At 45.4% G+C, this 12,186-nt stretch overlaps 2 protein-coding genes across 2 annotated transcripts; one reads left to right on the plus strand and one right to left on the minus strand.

Annotated features, from left to right (window-relative positions):
- Nucleotides 1-532: 532 nt before the first annotated feature.
- slc1a8b (solute carrier family 1 member 8b) lies at nucleotides 533-10,165 on the minus strand (the record flags this gene model as incomplete). Its single annotated transcript, XM_083892182.1, has 11 exons — nucleotides 533-679; nucleotides 1,427-1,607; nucleotides 1,715-1,849; nucleotides 1,949-2,143; nucleotides 5,127-5,360; nucleotides 5,903-6,002; nucleotides 6,708-6,921; nucleotides 7,014-7,056; nucleotides 9,505-9,720; nucleotides 9,831-9,910; nucleotides 10,001-10,165. 11 exons carry the CDS (start codon nucleotides 10,163-10,165, stop codon nucleotides 533-535), a joined length of 1,710 nt encoding a protein of 569 aa, XP_083748308.1.
- On the plus strand, nucleotides 2,810-3,799 carry LOC310929720 (glycerophosphodiester phosphodiesterase 1-like; the record flags this gene model as incomplete). Its single annotated transcript, XM_083892566.1, has 1 exon — nucleotides 2,810-3,799. One exon carries the CDS (start codon nucleotides 2,810-2,812, stop codon nucleotides 3,797-3,799), a length of 990 nt encoding a protein of 329 aa, XP_083748692.1.
- Nucleotides 10,166-12,186: the final 2,021 nt, after the last annotated feature.

Consider the following 12,186-nt stretch of genomic DNA (forward strand, 5'->3'; position numbering starts at 1 on the left):
GTGCAATAGTATTTGAAAGATTTACCTATGTTATTAAATACTGGGAACATTCGACAGCCAATTTATTAGGGACACAGGAAAGTGACATAATGACCTCGAAGAAAAACCATATACTTGAGGTTTTATTACATAGGTTTTTATTACAAAAGGAATAATGTCATGTATAAAAAAAACAAACAAACAAACTGGTAATAATACTCTCAGTGTGACCTCTTTGTCGTACAGTGCTGTAAATATTGCTTTTGTGAACGCTGCTTTAAAATGATGTATCCAGAATTTCTTCTGTTATCGAGTTCTGTTCTGTTTTCCTTTCAAGTCTCTCAGGTTCTTGTTTTTTGGACAGCTTGAGATCAGGTTTATTAAGGCAACTCAAAACCTGTACACGCCAAAAACCGGTGTCTGCAGTTCAGTGTGCATGCATACCATAACCGTTTCACGGCACAGGCAAAAACCCACCAAAGCCGCTTTAATCCCAACATGGACGTTGGACGCCGTTCACTGTCCGTTCGTCTGTCTGGTGTAAGAAAGTGTCTCAGACGTGGCAGAGGTTGTAGCAGGCCATGGGCTTCTCCAGCACGATGTCTCCGTCCACCTCGTACACGCAGTCGCACCGCTGTGCGATCAGAGGCGTGTCGGACAATGCCACGCTCTGGTTGCCAAAGGAGATCACGGTGTCTCTCTGTGTGTGCGGGAGGAGACGCAGCGTTAGCGAACGAGAACGGATCGAGGCTTTAAAAACACCCAAAAAATAATAGCCTAACTGAAAGTCGAGCATTTTTATATTTTAAAATGAGTGCCGGGCACGTCGACGGTTAACAACGTTAGCGCATGATGACTGACCGTAAATGTGACGTCATGTTTACGTGCCGCGGCATTGTTACCAGTTAGCTCCTTTAGCGCCGTTAGCATGCGTACTACAGTCAATCTGGAGTCATTTTAACAATCGGGAGCAAGGTAAACATGACGTCGCACGCATCTTTTATGGTCTGTCGTCATGCGCTAATGTTGAAGCAGTTAGCGCGCTAACGTGCCAGCACTATTTAAAATACATGTTATTCACATTTTACTACACATGCGGCGAAAATGCCATATGGGCATCGTTCCCCGATCTGTGCGTTGCTCAAGTGCTCTACGGCGCCCCCACAAGATGAAAACAAGAGGTCAAATTCACCCAGTTACACCGAATTGCCCGAAAATTACCAAGAAGGACAAAAAAAGTCGACCGTAAACTGTGGCCTCAACTCAACAGGAAGTCGGCCATTTTGAATTTAGGCGATTTGCACCATATGTAAAAATTGAGGTTGTTGGCCGGATTATTTCAGTAATACTTTCATGTAATGGATGAAATGAACTTTTAGCTTAAAAAAACCCGCATTACATCATAATGCTAACCCAACCCTAACCCAATATAGATCCTCCTCCTCACCCGTTTGGGACCTCCTCCGTTATCGGCAGCCGTGGTGCTGGTGTTGGTGTTGGTGGTGTTAGTGGTAGCAGCTGCGGCGGCGGCAGCAGCTGCTTTCTCAAAATCTTCCTTGCAAAGGTGAGCCATAATCCCGGCGGCTAAAGCGTCGCCGAGGACGTTGATCATGGTCCGGAAACGGTCGCTGTGGGGAAGGGAGGGAGATCAATAACGTTATACCACATTTGTAAAGTAATGTGTACATTAAGCTGTAACTTTATGACTTTATGATAATACTCCAGAGGAACTCACAGAACCCAATCGATGGCCACGATCAGTGAAATGTCAGCAGGCGGCAACCCCACAGAGGTCAGGACAATCACCATGGTAACCAAACCCGCTTGAGGGATCCCGGCGGCGCCGATGCTAGCCGCTGTCGCTGTGATGCTGACGAGGACAAGAGTGGAGAGAGACGTTAGCGGCGAAGAGACATCGGTTTAACGCAAAGAGCGAGAGAGAGCGTGAGAGTTGAGAGTGCGCTCTCACCTGATGGTGACCAGCTGGCCAAAATCCAAGTCGTACTCGTTGACCTGCGCGATGAAGATGGCCGCCACGGCCTCGTACAGCGCAGTGCCGTCCATGTTGATGGTGGCGCCCACCGGCAGCACGAAGCGAGCGATCTGCCGGTCCACGCCGCAGTTCTCCAGGAGACACTTCATGGTGATGGGCAACGTGGCCGAGCTGAGGAAGAGGACACAACGTCATGTGGAAGGACTGGACTGGACTGGACTCAGTCTCACCCCTACGGTCAATTTAGAGCGTCCAATTCACCTAATCCCCAAATCTGCATGTTTTTGGACCGTGGGAGGAAGCTGGAGAACCCGTAGGAACACCCAGAGCGCAAACCTCTACCCCAAACGTGGCCTTCATCCAAATCTCAAACGACATCGATACCGTTGTCCAAAAAAAAGTTCTTTATTGTCATATTTGATGAAAGTCAGCCACGGTGGATCACACAAAGATGAATGTAGTTTGAGATTTGGATGAAGGTTGGATGAGATTGGATGCGCAGAAGTTTGCATGTTCTCCCCATACCATTATCCCAAGATGAGATATCATCAACAAATGAATAAATAAACGAATAGGACAACTCTTCTCCTTTGAAAATGAAGCGTGGGGGCAGATGAAAGGCAGACGAGGCAGATCGCGCACAGATAAAAGTCGCTTACTGATTACCCAACGTTCACTCCACGTTAATAATGAAAACCTCTCAGACGTCATCCTGGAAAAAAGCCATCGATCCTCAGCCATAAAACCAAAATAAATCCACGCTGTCTCGTTATCGCGATGCTTTAAAGACGGTAAAGCTAAGATTACGCTTGGAGCGGGTTTGACTGGACAGCGACGATGCTGCTGATGGACGAGCTCACGCTGTACTCGGCCGTCTTCGTGGTCGTCCTGTTGGCCACCCGCAGCCTGGTGCAGCCCGCCGTCTTCGCCGCCGCCCTCTACCTGTTCCTGGCGCTGCTGCAGTTGCCCCGGGTGCCGCTCGGCCAGGCCCAGCGCGTGCTGCACCCCACCAAGGTGTCGGTGGTGGCTCACCGCGGCGGCGGCCACGACGCCCCGGAGAACACCATCGCCGCCATACGCCAGGCCAGCAAGAACGGGGCCACGGGCGTGGAGCTGGACGTGGAGTTCTCGGCGGACGGCGTCCCCATACTGATGCACGACAAGACCGTGGACCGGACCACGGACGGATCGGGAGCACTCAGCCAGATGAGGTTCTCCGACCTGCGTCGGCTGGACGCCGTCGCGAAACACCGACTCCGCGACAAGTTTGTCGGAGAGAAGATTCCCACGCTGGAGGAGGCGGTGAAGGAGTGCATCAGGCTGCACCTCACTATCTACTTCGATGTCAAAGGTCACCCGGACCAGGCCATCGCAGCCTTCAAAGAGCTGTACAGGAAACATCCGGTCCTCTACAACAGCAGCATCGTCTGCTCCTTCGAGCCCAAACTCCTCTACTGGATCAGACAGAGCGACCCCAACGTGGTCACGGCGCTCATCCACAGGCCGTGGCGTCTGAGTCAGAGCCTGGACGTGGCGCAGTATTTGGACTCGATGCGGAAATACCGCTTCATGACGCTCGTCATGGACATGGTCCTGGACCTGGCGCCGCAGTCCGTGCTGTGGAAGCTCTGCGGCATCTCGGCGTTCCTCATCCAGAAGGACTTCGTGTCGCAGAACTTTGTGCAGCACTGGGCCGAGCGAGGCGTGGAGGTGGTGGTGTGGACCGTCAACACCAACGTGGAGAAGCACTTTTACCGGGAGGTGCTGCAGGTCAACTACATCACGGACAGCCTGGTGGAGGACTGTGGTCCCACAGACTGCGCTTAGAAAACGCTGAAGAACATCTGAGACTGTGTAGAACTCCTAGAGTACGGTGTTCATTTTAGGACATCCTCAGACTCAGGTGTCAGACTCGTTTTTCAGACTCAAGTTTTTCTGACTTTGACACAAGTTTTTCTAACTCTGACAGTTTTTTCTGACTCTGACTCACGTTTTTCTGATTCTGACAGGTTTTTCTGACTGGCAAGTTTTTTTTTAACTCTGACCAAGATTTTCTGACTCGTTTTTCGGACTCTGATAGGTTTTTTGGACTTTGACACAGGTTTTTCTGATTCTGACACAAGTTTTTCTGACCCTAACACAAGTTTTTTGGACTCTGACAACTTTTCTGACTCTGACTCAAGTTTTTCTGATTCTGACAGGTTTTTCTGACTGACAAGTTGTTGTTTTTTTTAACTCTGACTCAAGTTTTTCCGATTCTGACAGGTTTTTCTGACTCTGACACAAGTTTTTCTGACTGAAACAAGTTTTTCTTATTCTGACACAACTTTTTCTGACTCTGGAAAAACTTTTTCTGACTCTGACACAACTTTTTCTGACTCGTTTTTTGGACTGACAGGTTTTTCTGACTCTGACTCAAGTTTTTCTGATTCTGACAGGTTTTTCTGACTCGGACACAAGTTTTTCTAACTCTGACTCAAGTTTTTCTGATTCTGACAGAAGTTTTTCTGACTCTGACACTAGTTTTTCTGATTCTGACAGAAGTTTTTCTGACTCTGACTCAAGTTTTTCTGACCCTAACACAAGTTTTTTGGACTCTGACAACTTTTTCTGACTCTGACTCAAGTTTTTCTGATTCTGACAGGTTTTTCTGACTGACAAGTTGTTTTTTTTTTAACTCTGACTCAAGTTTTTCCGATTCTGACAGGTTTTTCTGACTCTGACACAAGTTTTTCTGACTGAAACAAGTTTTTCTTATTCTGACACAACTTTTTCTGACTCTGGAAAAACTTTTTCTGACTCTGACACAACTTTTTCTGACTCGTTTTTTGGACTGACAGGTTTTTCTGACTCTGACTCAAGTTTTTCTGATTCTGACAGGTTTTTCTGACTCGGACACAAGTTTTTCTAACTCTGACTCAAGTTTTTCTGATTCTGACAGAAGTTTTTCTGACTCTGACACTAGTTTTTCTGATTCTGACAGAAGTTTTTCTGACTCTGACTCAAGTTTTTCTGACTCTGACACAAGTTTTTCTGACTCTGACACAAGTTTTTTTGACTCTGAGGCAATTTTGTCTGAGTCTGAGGAAAATGAACGCCGTACCTGAGGCTCCATAAACATCTAATAATGACAACGATAACGTCCACATCTCACCTGGAGGACGTGGCCAACGCGATGACCAGAGCCTGCAGCAGCCCTCTGATGTACGTGAAGGGGTTCTTGCGCGTGAAGAAGTAGAAGAAGAGCGGCAGCAGGATGAGGCCGTGCACAAACAGGCCCGACAGCACCGTGATGAAGTACATGCCCAGCTTCTCCCCCAGGTGAGCCGGGTCGTGCATGTCCAGAACTTTGCCGGCCACGAGGAACACGATGCCGAAGGGGAAGTACCTGAGGAGAGTCGAGGAGATTGCGTTTGTGTCTTTCATCTTCACTCGCAAAGTTTGTTTTTTACTTTATTACTGAGCAAAGCTCTTCTTCAGAACTCATGTGTGGACATCAAGGACGTTTTGTGTCTTCTCTAAAAGTAAAAAAATAACTCTTAGGACATCTTTTACAGTACTTTAAGTCCTGGTCTGATCGGGTGATTTATTTTAGGTCTTTATCAATTGGCAAAATAAAAATTCTCCATGTTCCAAAGCTAAGTTTTTGCCTTTTGTTCCATGTTCTTAACGTGATTCCACAGTTCCACATCTTCTCAGTATCACGTCTACAAATACATTTAAAGTACTTTTGCAGTCTGCTTTCCACCCTGTGTTTTTGTACATGCAGTACTTTAGGTAACGTTTGTTTTGCTTCACTCAGACAAACGTAATCCCAGATTTAAGCTGCCACGAGAAGCAGTGAAGACACTTTCCCCGCTCTGTTGTGAGAGACTTATTCGTAGCTCTAATCCAGCTCTGCTGTGGTGTTTTCCGTGAGTGCAGCTTTACCACATGGCCGCGTTGATGATCTTCATGACGCACTCGTTGATGCACTGACACACGTTGACCAGCGGGGCGCCACGCTCGCCCATCTTCCCCAACAGCAGACCTGCGTGAGAACACTTGTGGTCAATAAGATGCGGAAATGAATGATAAGTCGGTGCAGAATTACAGTTTATAGTCAATTATTTTCCATTAAAGGTGATTTAAAGTTTGCTTTCACCACAACCGGCCTAGGCACATGGCTGCACATCTTTGAGTCTCTTAGAGTGCTTGCTCATTGTGTGAATTGTGAGTTGGGTTTCTCTGTTTTGTCCTTTCAGGCTACTGTAGAAACACGGCAGCTTCTGTTGAGCAAGGCACTAACCTCATTTATAATATAACAGGTTCATTTTAAGGCCATGGGAATCTAAGAAGTTTTATTATATTCAGTTACTGCCACGAAAACCTCCTATATGTTACATACTTGATCTTTAAAAAACTGCCTTTTTAACATGTATAAAGTACTATAAAGTAGTATAAAGGAAACTTGAGTAAAAGTATGTTTTTAATAATATTACTGAAGTAAAAGTCTGCTGTATTTAAGTAGCAGAACTCGTTTTCTTATATGAAATGTAGTTTTTAATTTGAAGTTTTAGAAGTAAAAGTATATTTAAAAAGTTATGTTAAGATTGAGCCTTCATCTGCAAGGTTGTGGGTTCAATTCCTGCCTCTGCTTGCCTCTAATGTATAGCACAACAATGTCCTAATGTATAAATACAGACCATAATACCAATCATTGGCGCGTTTAGCAAAGTGTTGGATGCGTTCTTACCCATGGTGGCCGAGAAGATGACAATGCCCAGCACGTTCATGCCTTTGCTCGTGCTCGGCACGATCTTGTACTTGACGTCCGGCGCCGGCGTGATCTCCAGGAAGACGGGGTGGCCCAGGCGGGGGTTGTGGTAGTCGGGCATGACGTACACGTAGTTGACCTGGGACTCTGTGAAGTCGGCGTTTTGCACGATAGGAACCAAGTCTGTGCGGTACTGGGATGAAGGAGGGAGAGAATCGTTGTTATGGTTATTGTTGAGTGTCCATCGCTCACGACGAGAGACATTTTTTACAGCGTCAAACTCACCTGCTGAAACGTCGCTTCGATGAGATTTGACGGGATCATGTTTCTGTGAAGAAATAAGTTATATATGTTAACACTTAACTTATGATTTACAACTTAACGTTGTAATAATACTTATTAGTATAGTTAGTATTAGTTATTATGCAAGACACGCCCTCCCACTGTTTACACGCCCTTTCACTGCCTAGACATGTCCTTTCACTGTCCAGACACGCCCCTTTGCTGCCTAGACACGCCCTTTCACTGTCCAGACACACCCTTTCACTGTCCAGACACGCCCTTCCGCTGTCCAGTCACGCCCTTTCGCTGTCCAGACACACCCTTTTGCTGTCTAGACACAAACTTTCACTGTCCAGACACGCCCTTCCGCTGTCCAGTCACGCCCTTTCGCTGTCCAGACACACCCTTTTGCTGTCTAGACACAAACTTTCACTGTCCAGACACGCCCTTCCGCTGTCCAGTCACGCCCTTTCGCTGTCCAGACACACCCTTTTGCTGTCTAGACACAAACTTTCACTGTCCAGACACGCCCTTTCGCTGTCTAGACACGCCCTTTTGCTGCCTAGACGCGCCATTCACTCTCCAGACACGCCCTTTCAATGTTGAGACACGCCTTCACTGTCTAGACGTGCCCTTCCACTGTCCAGATACGCCCTTTCGCTGTCCAGACACACCCTTTCACCGTCTACTTTTAAAACTAAATCTAAAAAACCCAGTATGAGATGATGATTTTAACTTTTTTTTAAATTGTTTTTATTCTACGACTTACATAAATACTTTCTGCAGTGTTTTATTGTTTGTGATTTAGGTCTTATGTTATGTTATATTTTCTTTGTTTTATTAAAAAAATAAAAAATCTGATTTACAGCACTTTGTTTCAGCTTTAGCGTTGGATTGGATTGGGTTATATTATAAATATTGTCATCGACACCTCACTTTTATGTGTCAGGTGGTTTCAGCGGCGATATGATAAAGTTGTATCATATAGCAAATAAATAAATTAATGAATAAATAACATCCTTTATGGGTTTTTACGAAGTCCAGCGTAGTTAAATGATGGCTTTGCGAAATGGAAGGGTTTATTGTGTCACTTAAACCTGCATACTGGACCTTTAAATCAGCTCCACGTTGAAGAGATAGAATAAAATGCTGCTCTTATGCAACGCGACACATGCACCTTCTGAGAAAGTACAGGATTAACGGATCAACCGTTAAGTGTTTAATTAACCTCCCTATTCTTAGCTGATCCGCTGCAATGACAAGCACCTTTTTCACCCTGTTTATGATTCAACAACAAGGCCAAAAACATCAGATTATAATTACTGGAGTCCTTGTTTGTTCACTTTATTGGTCATTACCAATAATGATTTCATAGCCTTTATGTTGTTGTAAGCCCAGCACTGAGGATCAAACTCATCCCTTAGAGATTTTGTGATTAGGGAGCTTCCTATGCCCAGAGGATGCGTCGCTGTCAACTGAATCGGCTCTTGACTTAATTGGTCTGCACTGGTTTACCGCGGACACTAGCGGGTGTTATCGCTGTTAATCCTAATCCTGAAATAACAACTAAAAGAAGACGGGGCGAGGGAAATCTGACCCTGTGTGACCCTTCAAAGATGCTCTCGTTAGAAGCTGAGCGGGCAGAAAGATGCTTTAAAGCTGCAGTACGTAACATTTGTTAATGTTAGCTTTATGACAGCAACATTAGCTTTGTTGTGGTTAGCTTAGCTACACAACTTGCCAACCAATGTTAGCTGTATGACAGCAATATTAGCTTTGTTGTGGTTAGCTTAGCTACACAACTTGGCAACCGATGTTAGCTGTATGACAGACAGCAACATTAGTTTTGTTGCGGTTAGCTTAGCTACACAACTTGTCTACCGATGTTAGCTGTATGACAGCAACATTAGCTTTTTTGCGGTTAGATTAGCCACACAACTTACCAATTGCAGTTAGCTGTATGACAGCAACATTAGCTTTGTTGCGGTTAGATTAGCTGCACAACTTACCAACTGAAGTTAGCTGTATGACAGCAACATTAGCTTTCGTTTCGGTTAGCTTAGCTACACAACTTTCCAACCTGTGTTTAATGTATGCCAACAACATTAGTTTTGTTGTGGTTAGATTAGCTGCACAACTTGTCAATCGATGATAGCTGTATGACAGCAATATTAATTTTGTTGCTGTTAGCATAGCGACACAACTTTTCAAACTATGTTAACTGTATGACAACAACATTAGTTTTGTTTAGGTTGGCTTAGCCACACAACTTACTAACTGAAGTTAGCCGTATGTCAGCAACATTAGCTTTGTTGTGGTTAGCTTAGCCACACACCTTGCAACCAATGTTAGCTGTATAACAGGAACATTAGCTTTTTTGTGGTTAGATTAGCTACATAACTTGCCAACGGATGTGAGCTGTATGACAGCAACATTATTTTTGTCGCAGTTAGCTTAGCTACACAACTTTTTACAATTTTTACACGCTCCTCACCTGATGAGGTCCAGCAGGGCGTCGGCAGAAGTCATGACGGGCCCCGAGCTCACGAGGTGACCCTCCTTCTCCGAGCCCGTGCCCGGGTGGACGATGAGCACCAGCACGATGCCGACGATGACCGCGATGAAGGTCGTCCACAGGTAGTAGGTGATGGTCAGGATGCCCAGGCGGCCGCTCGCCTTTGTGTCCATGGCGGACAAGCCGGACATAAGACTATGGATGGAACAAACAGTGTTTGGTTTGTCTTTGGGACAGAACACAGCTGTTTAAAGAGCAGAACGACCACCTTGAGAAGGTCTAACAGATGAGGACACTTGTCTTACCTTGACGTGATGAGCGGCAGAATCAACATTTTTAACATCCTCATCAGCAGCTCGCCGGGAAAGGAGAAGTAGATCTTGGCCTGAGGGTGAGAGAGAAACACCGGACACAAAACCATTAAAGCCATTTCCCGAGGAAAGCTGTACTGTATGTGCAGACTCGTCCGTCATACCTGTGTGGACAGGTTGAGTGACCTCAGGGTAAATCCCAGCACGCAGCCCGTCACCACAGCAATGACGGACAGCGTCAGGAGGCCGTTCCTCTTGCAGTAGTCCGTCACATACGCCCTGATCTTCACCGACACCATGCTCTTCATGCACTTCTTCAACCGCTCCATCCCGGGTTCAGGATCCGGTCAGCGTCCCTTCCCTGTCGAGCCCCTCCACCCCACGCAGGTCAACGTGGATACCAGGGATATGGCCACGAAAAAACACCAGGATTCTGTCCCACAAGACCCGAGGTGGAGGACACCCAGAGAATCTGGATCGGCTGTCTCACACTGAGGAGCTCGCCCTGTGATTCCTGGTGTGGTGCTGTCTAAATGGATTATCCCGATCCAATGGTAAGAGCGTCTTGTTCATGGCGACTCAGGCTCACTAATGAGGCTAAAGAAAGGACTTTAGCACAGATTAGCTCCTCCATTCATAGACCAGTATGACTTAATCATCTGCCTCCGACTCATTCCTTTCATAACACGTCTGTTATAGTCAACATAAACATGCTGAGTAAGGCTCGTTTTCAGCCCGTGCAAGTTGAAATTGAGTTACGATGAGTGATCGTGGTTCAAATGTACCTGTACGAAATGGAACGCTCCTTCAAGAACATGACTTATGCAACTCAAAACACATCTGTTAGCTAAACAACTTGCCAAACAATGTTAGCTATATGACAGCAACATTAGTTTTGTTGTGGTTAGCTTAGCTACACCACTTACCAACCAATGTTAGCTGTTTGACAGTAACATTATTTTTGTCGCAGTTAGCTTAGCTACACAACTTGGCAACCTATGTTAGCTGTATGACAGCAAAATATGTTTTTGTTATGGTTAGCTTAACGACACAACTTGCCAACTGATGTTAGCTGTATGACAGCAACGTTTGTTTGGTTGCAGTTAGCTTAGCTACACAACTTGGCAACCGATGTTAGCTGTATGACAGCAACGTTTGTTTGGTTGCAGTTAGCTTAGCTACACAACTTGGCAACCGATGTTAGCTGTATGACAGCAACGTTAGTTTTGTTGCAGTTAGCTTAGCTACACAACTTGGCAACCGATGTTAGCTGTATGACAGCAACGTTAGTTTTGTTGCGGATAGCTTAGTTACACAACTTGCCAACCGATGTTAGCTGTATGACAGCAATATTAGTTTTGTTGCGGGTAGCTTAGCTACACAACTTGGCAACCGATGTTAGCTGTATGAAAGCAACATTAGTTTTGTTGCGGGTAGCTTAGCTACACAACTTGCCAACCGATGTTAGCTGTATGTCGGCAAAATTATTTTTTGTTGTAGTTAGCTTAGCTACACAACTTTCCAACTGAGGTTAGCTGTATGAAAGCAAAGTTAGTTTTGTATTGGTTAGCTTAGCCACACAACTTGCCAACCAATGTTAGCTGTATGACAGCAACATTAGTTATGTTGCAGTTAGCTCAGCCACACAACTTGTCAAACAATGTTAGCTATATGGCAGCAACGTTAGTATTGTTGTGGTTAGCTTAGCCACACAACTTGCCAACCGATGCTAGCTGTATGACATATGTCATATGTGTGACATCCCCATGTTGCACACAGGAAGTGCTAATAACCATTGTTTATTTTGGGAAAATTTGACTCAATGTTGAGTTTCTATCCCAAGCAATGTACTACAACATTAAAAGGAGTCAAATAAGTCAAATAGAACCTGGTAATAGTTTAAAAGAATATAGTTATATAGTAGAAACTGTGAGGATGTTGTTAAAGTAGTTTGTCCATCGCTGTCGACCTTCTAACTAGCCTTGTGTGTTGTCCTGTGTTGTTCGTGTGACCTGTTAATTCTCCGGTCAACCCTGTGTCCTGCTGATGTCACAGAGTCCACTGACCTGGGAACAGATCCAAACCCTGACTCTGTCTCCTGTGTCTGAGTCTGCGTCACAGCTGTGGCTAATCCAATAACACTTAATCCTCGTGTTGAACAAAGTGCTCAGTGGAGATCAACGGTGGAGGAGGACGAGGACACATGTGGAGAAGAGCACATGTTTGTGATGAACTTGTTTCAGCTCTAGATTGACTGTGTTTGTGTGGCAGTCTTACGAGGAGAAACTCCCTTTTCAGATATCTTCAGTCCAATTGTTACTAGTCATAATAACATTTACGGTAACTGCAA

This window comes from Microchirus variegatus (assembly GCF_963457635.1).
Source record: "Microchirus variegatus genome assembly, chromosome: 7".
Lineage (NCBI taxonomy): Eukaryota > Metazoa > Chordata > Actinopteri > Pleuronectiformes > Soleidae > Microchirus > Microchirus variegatus.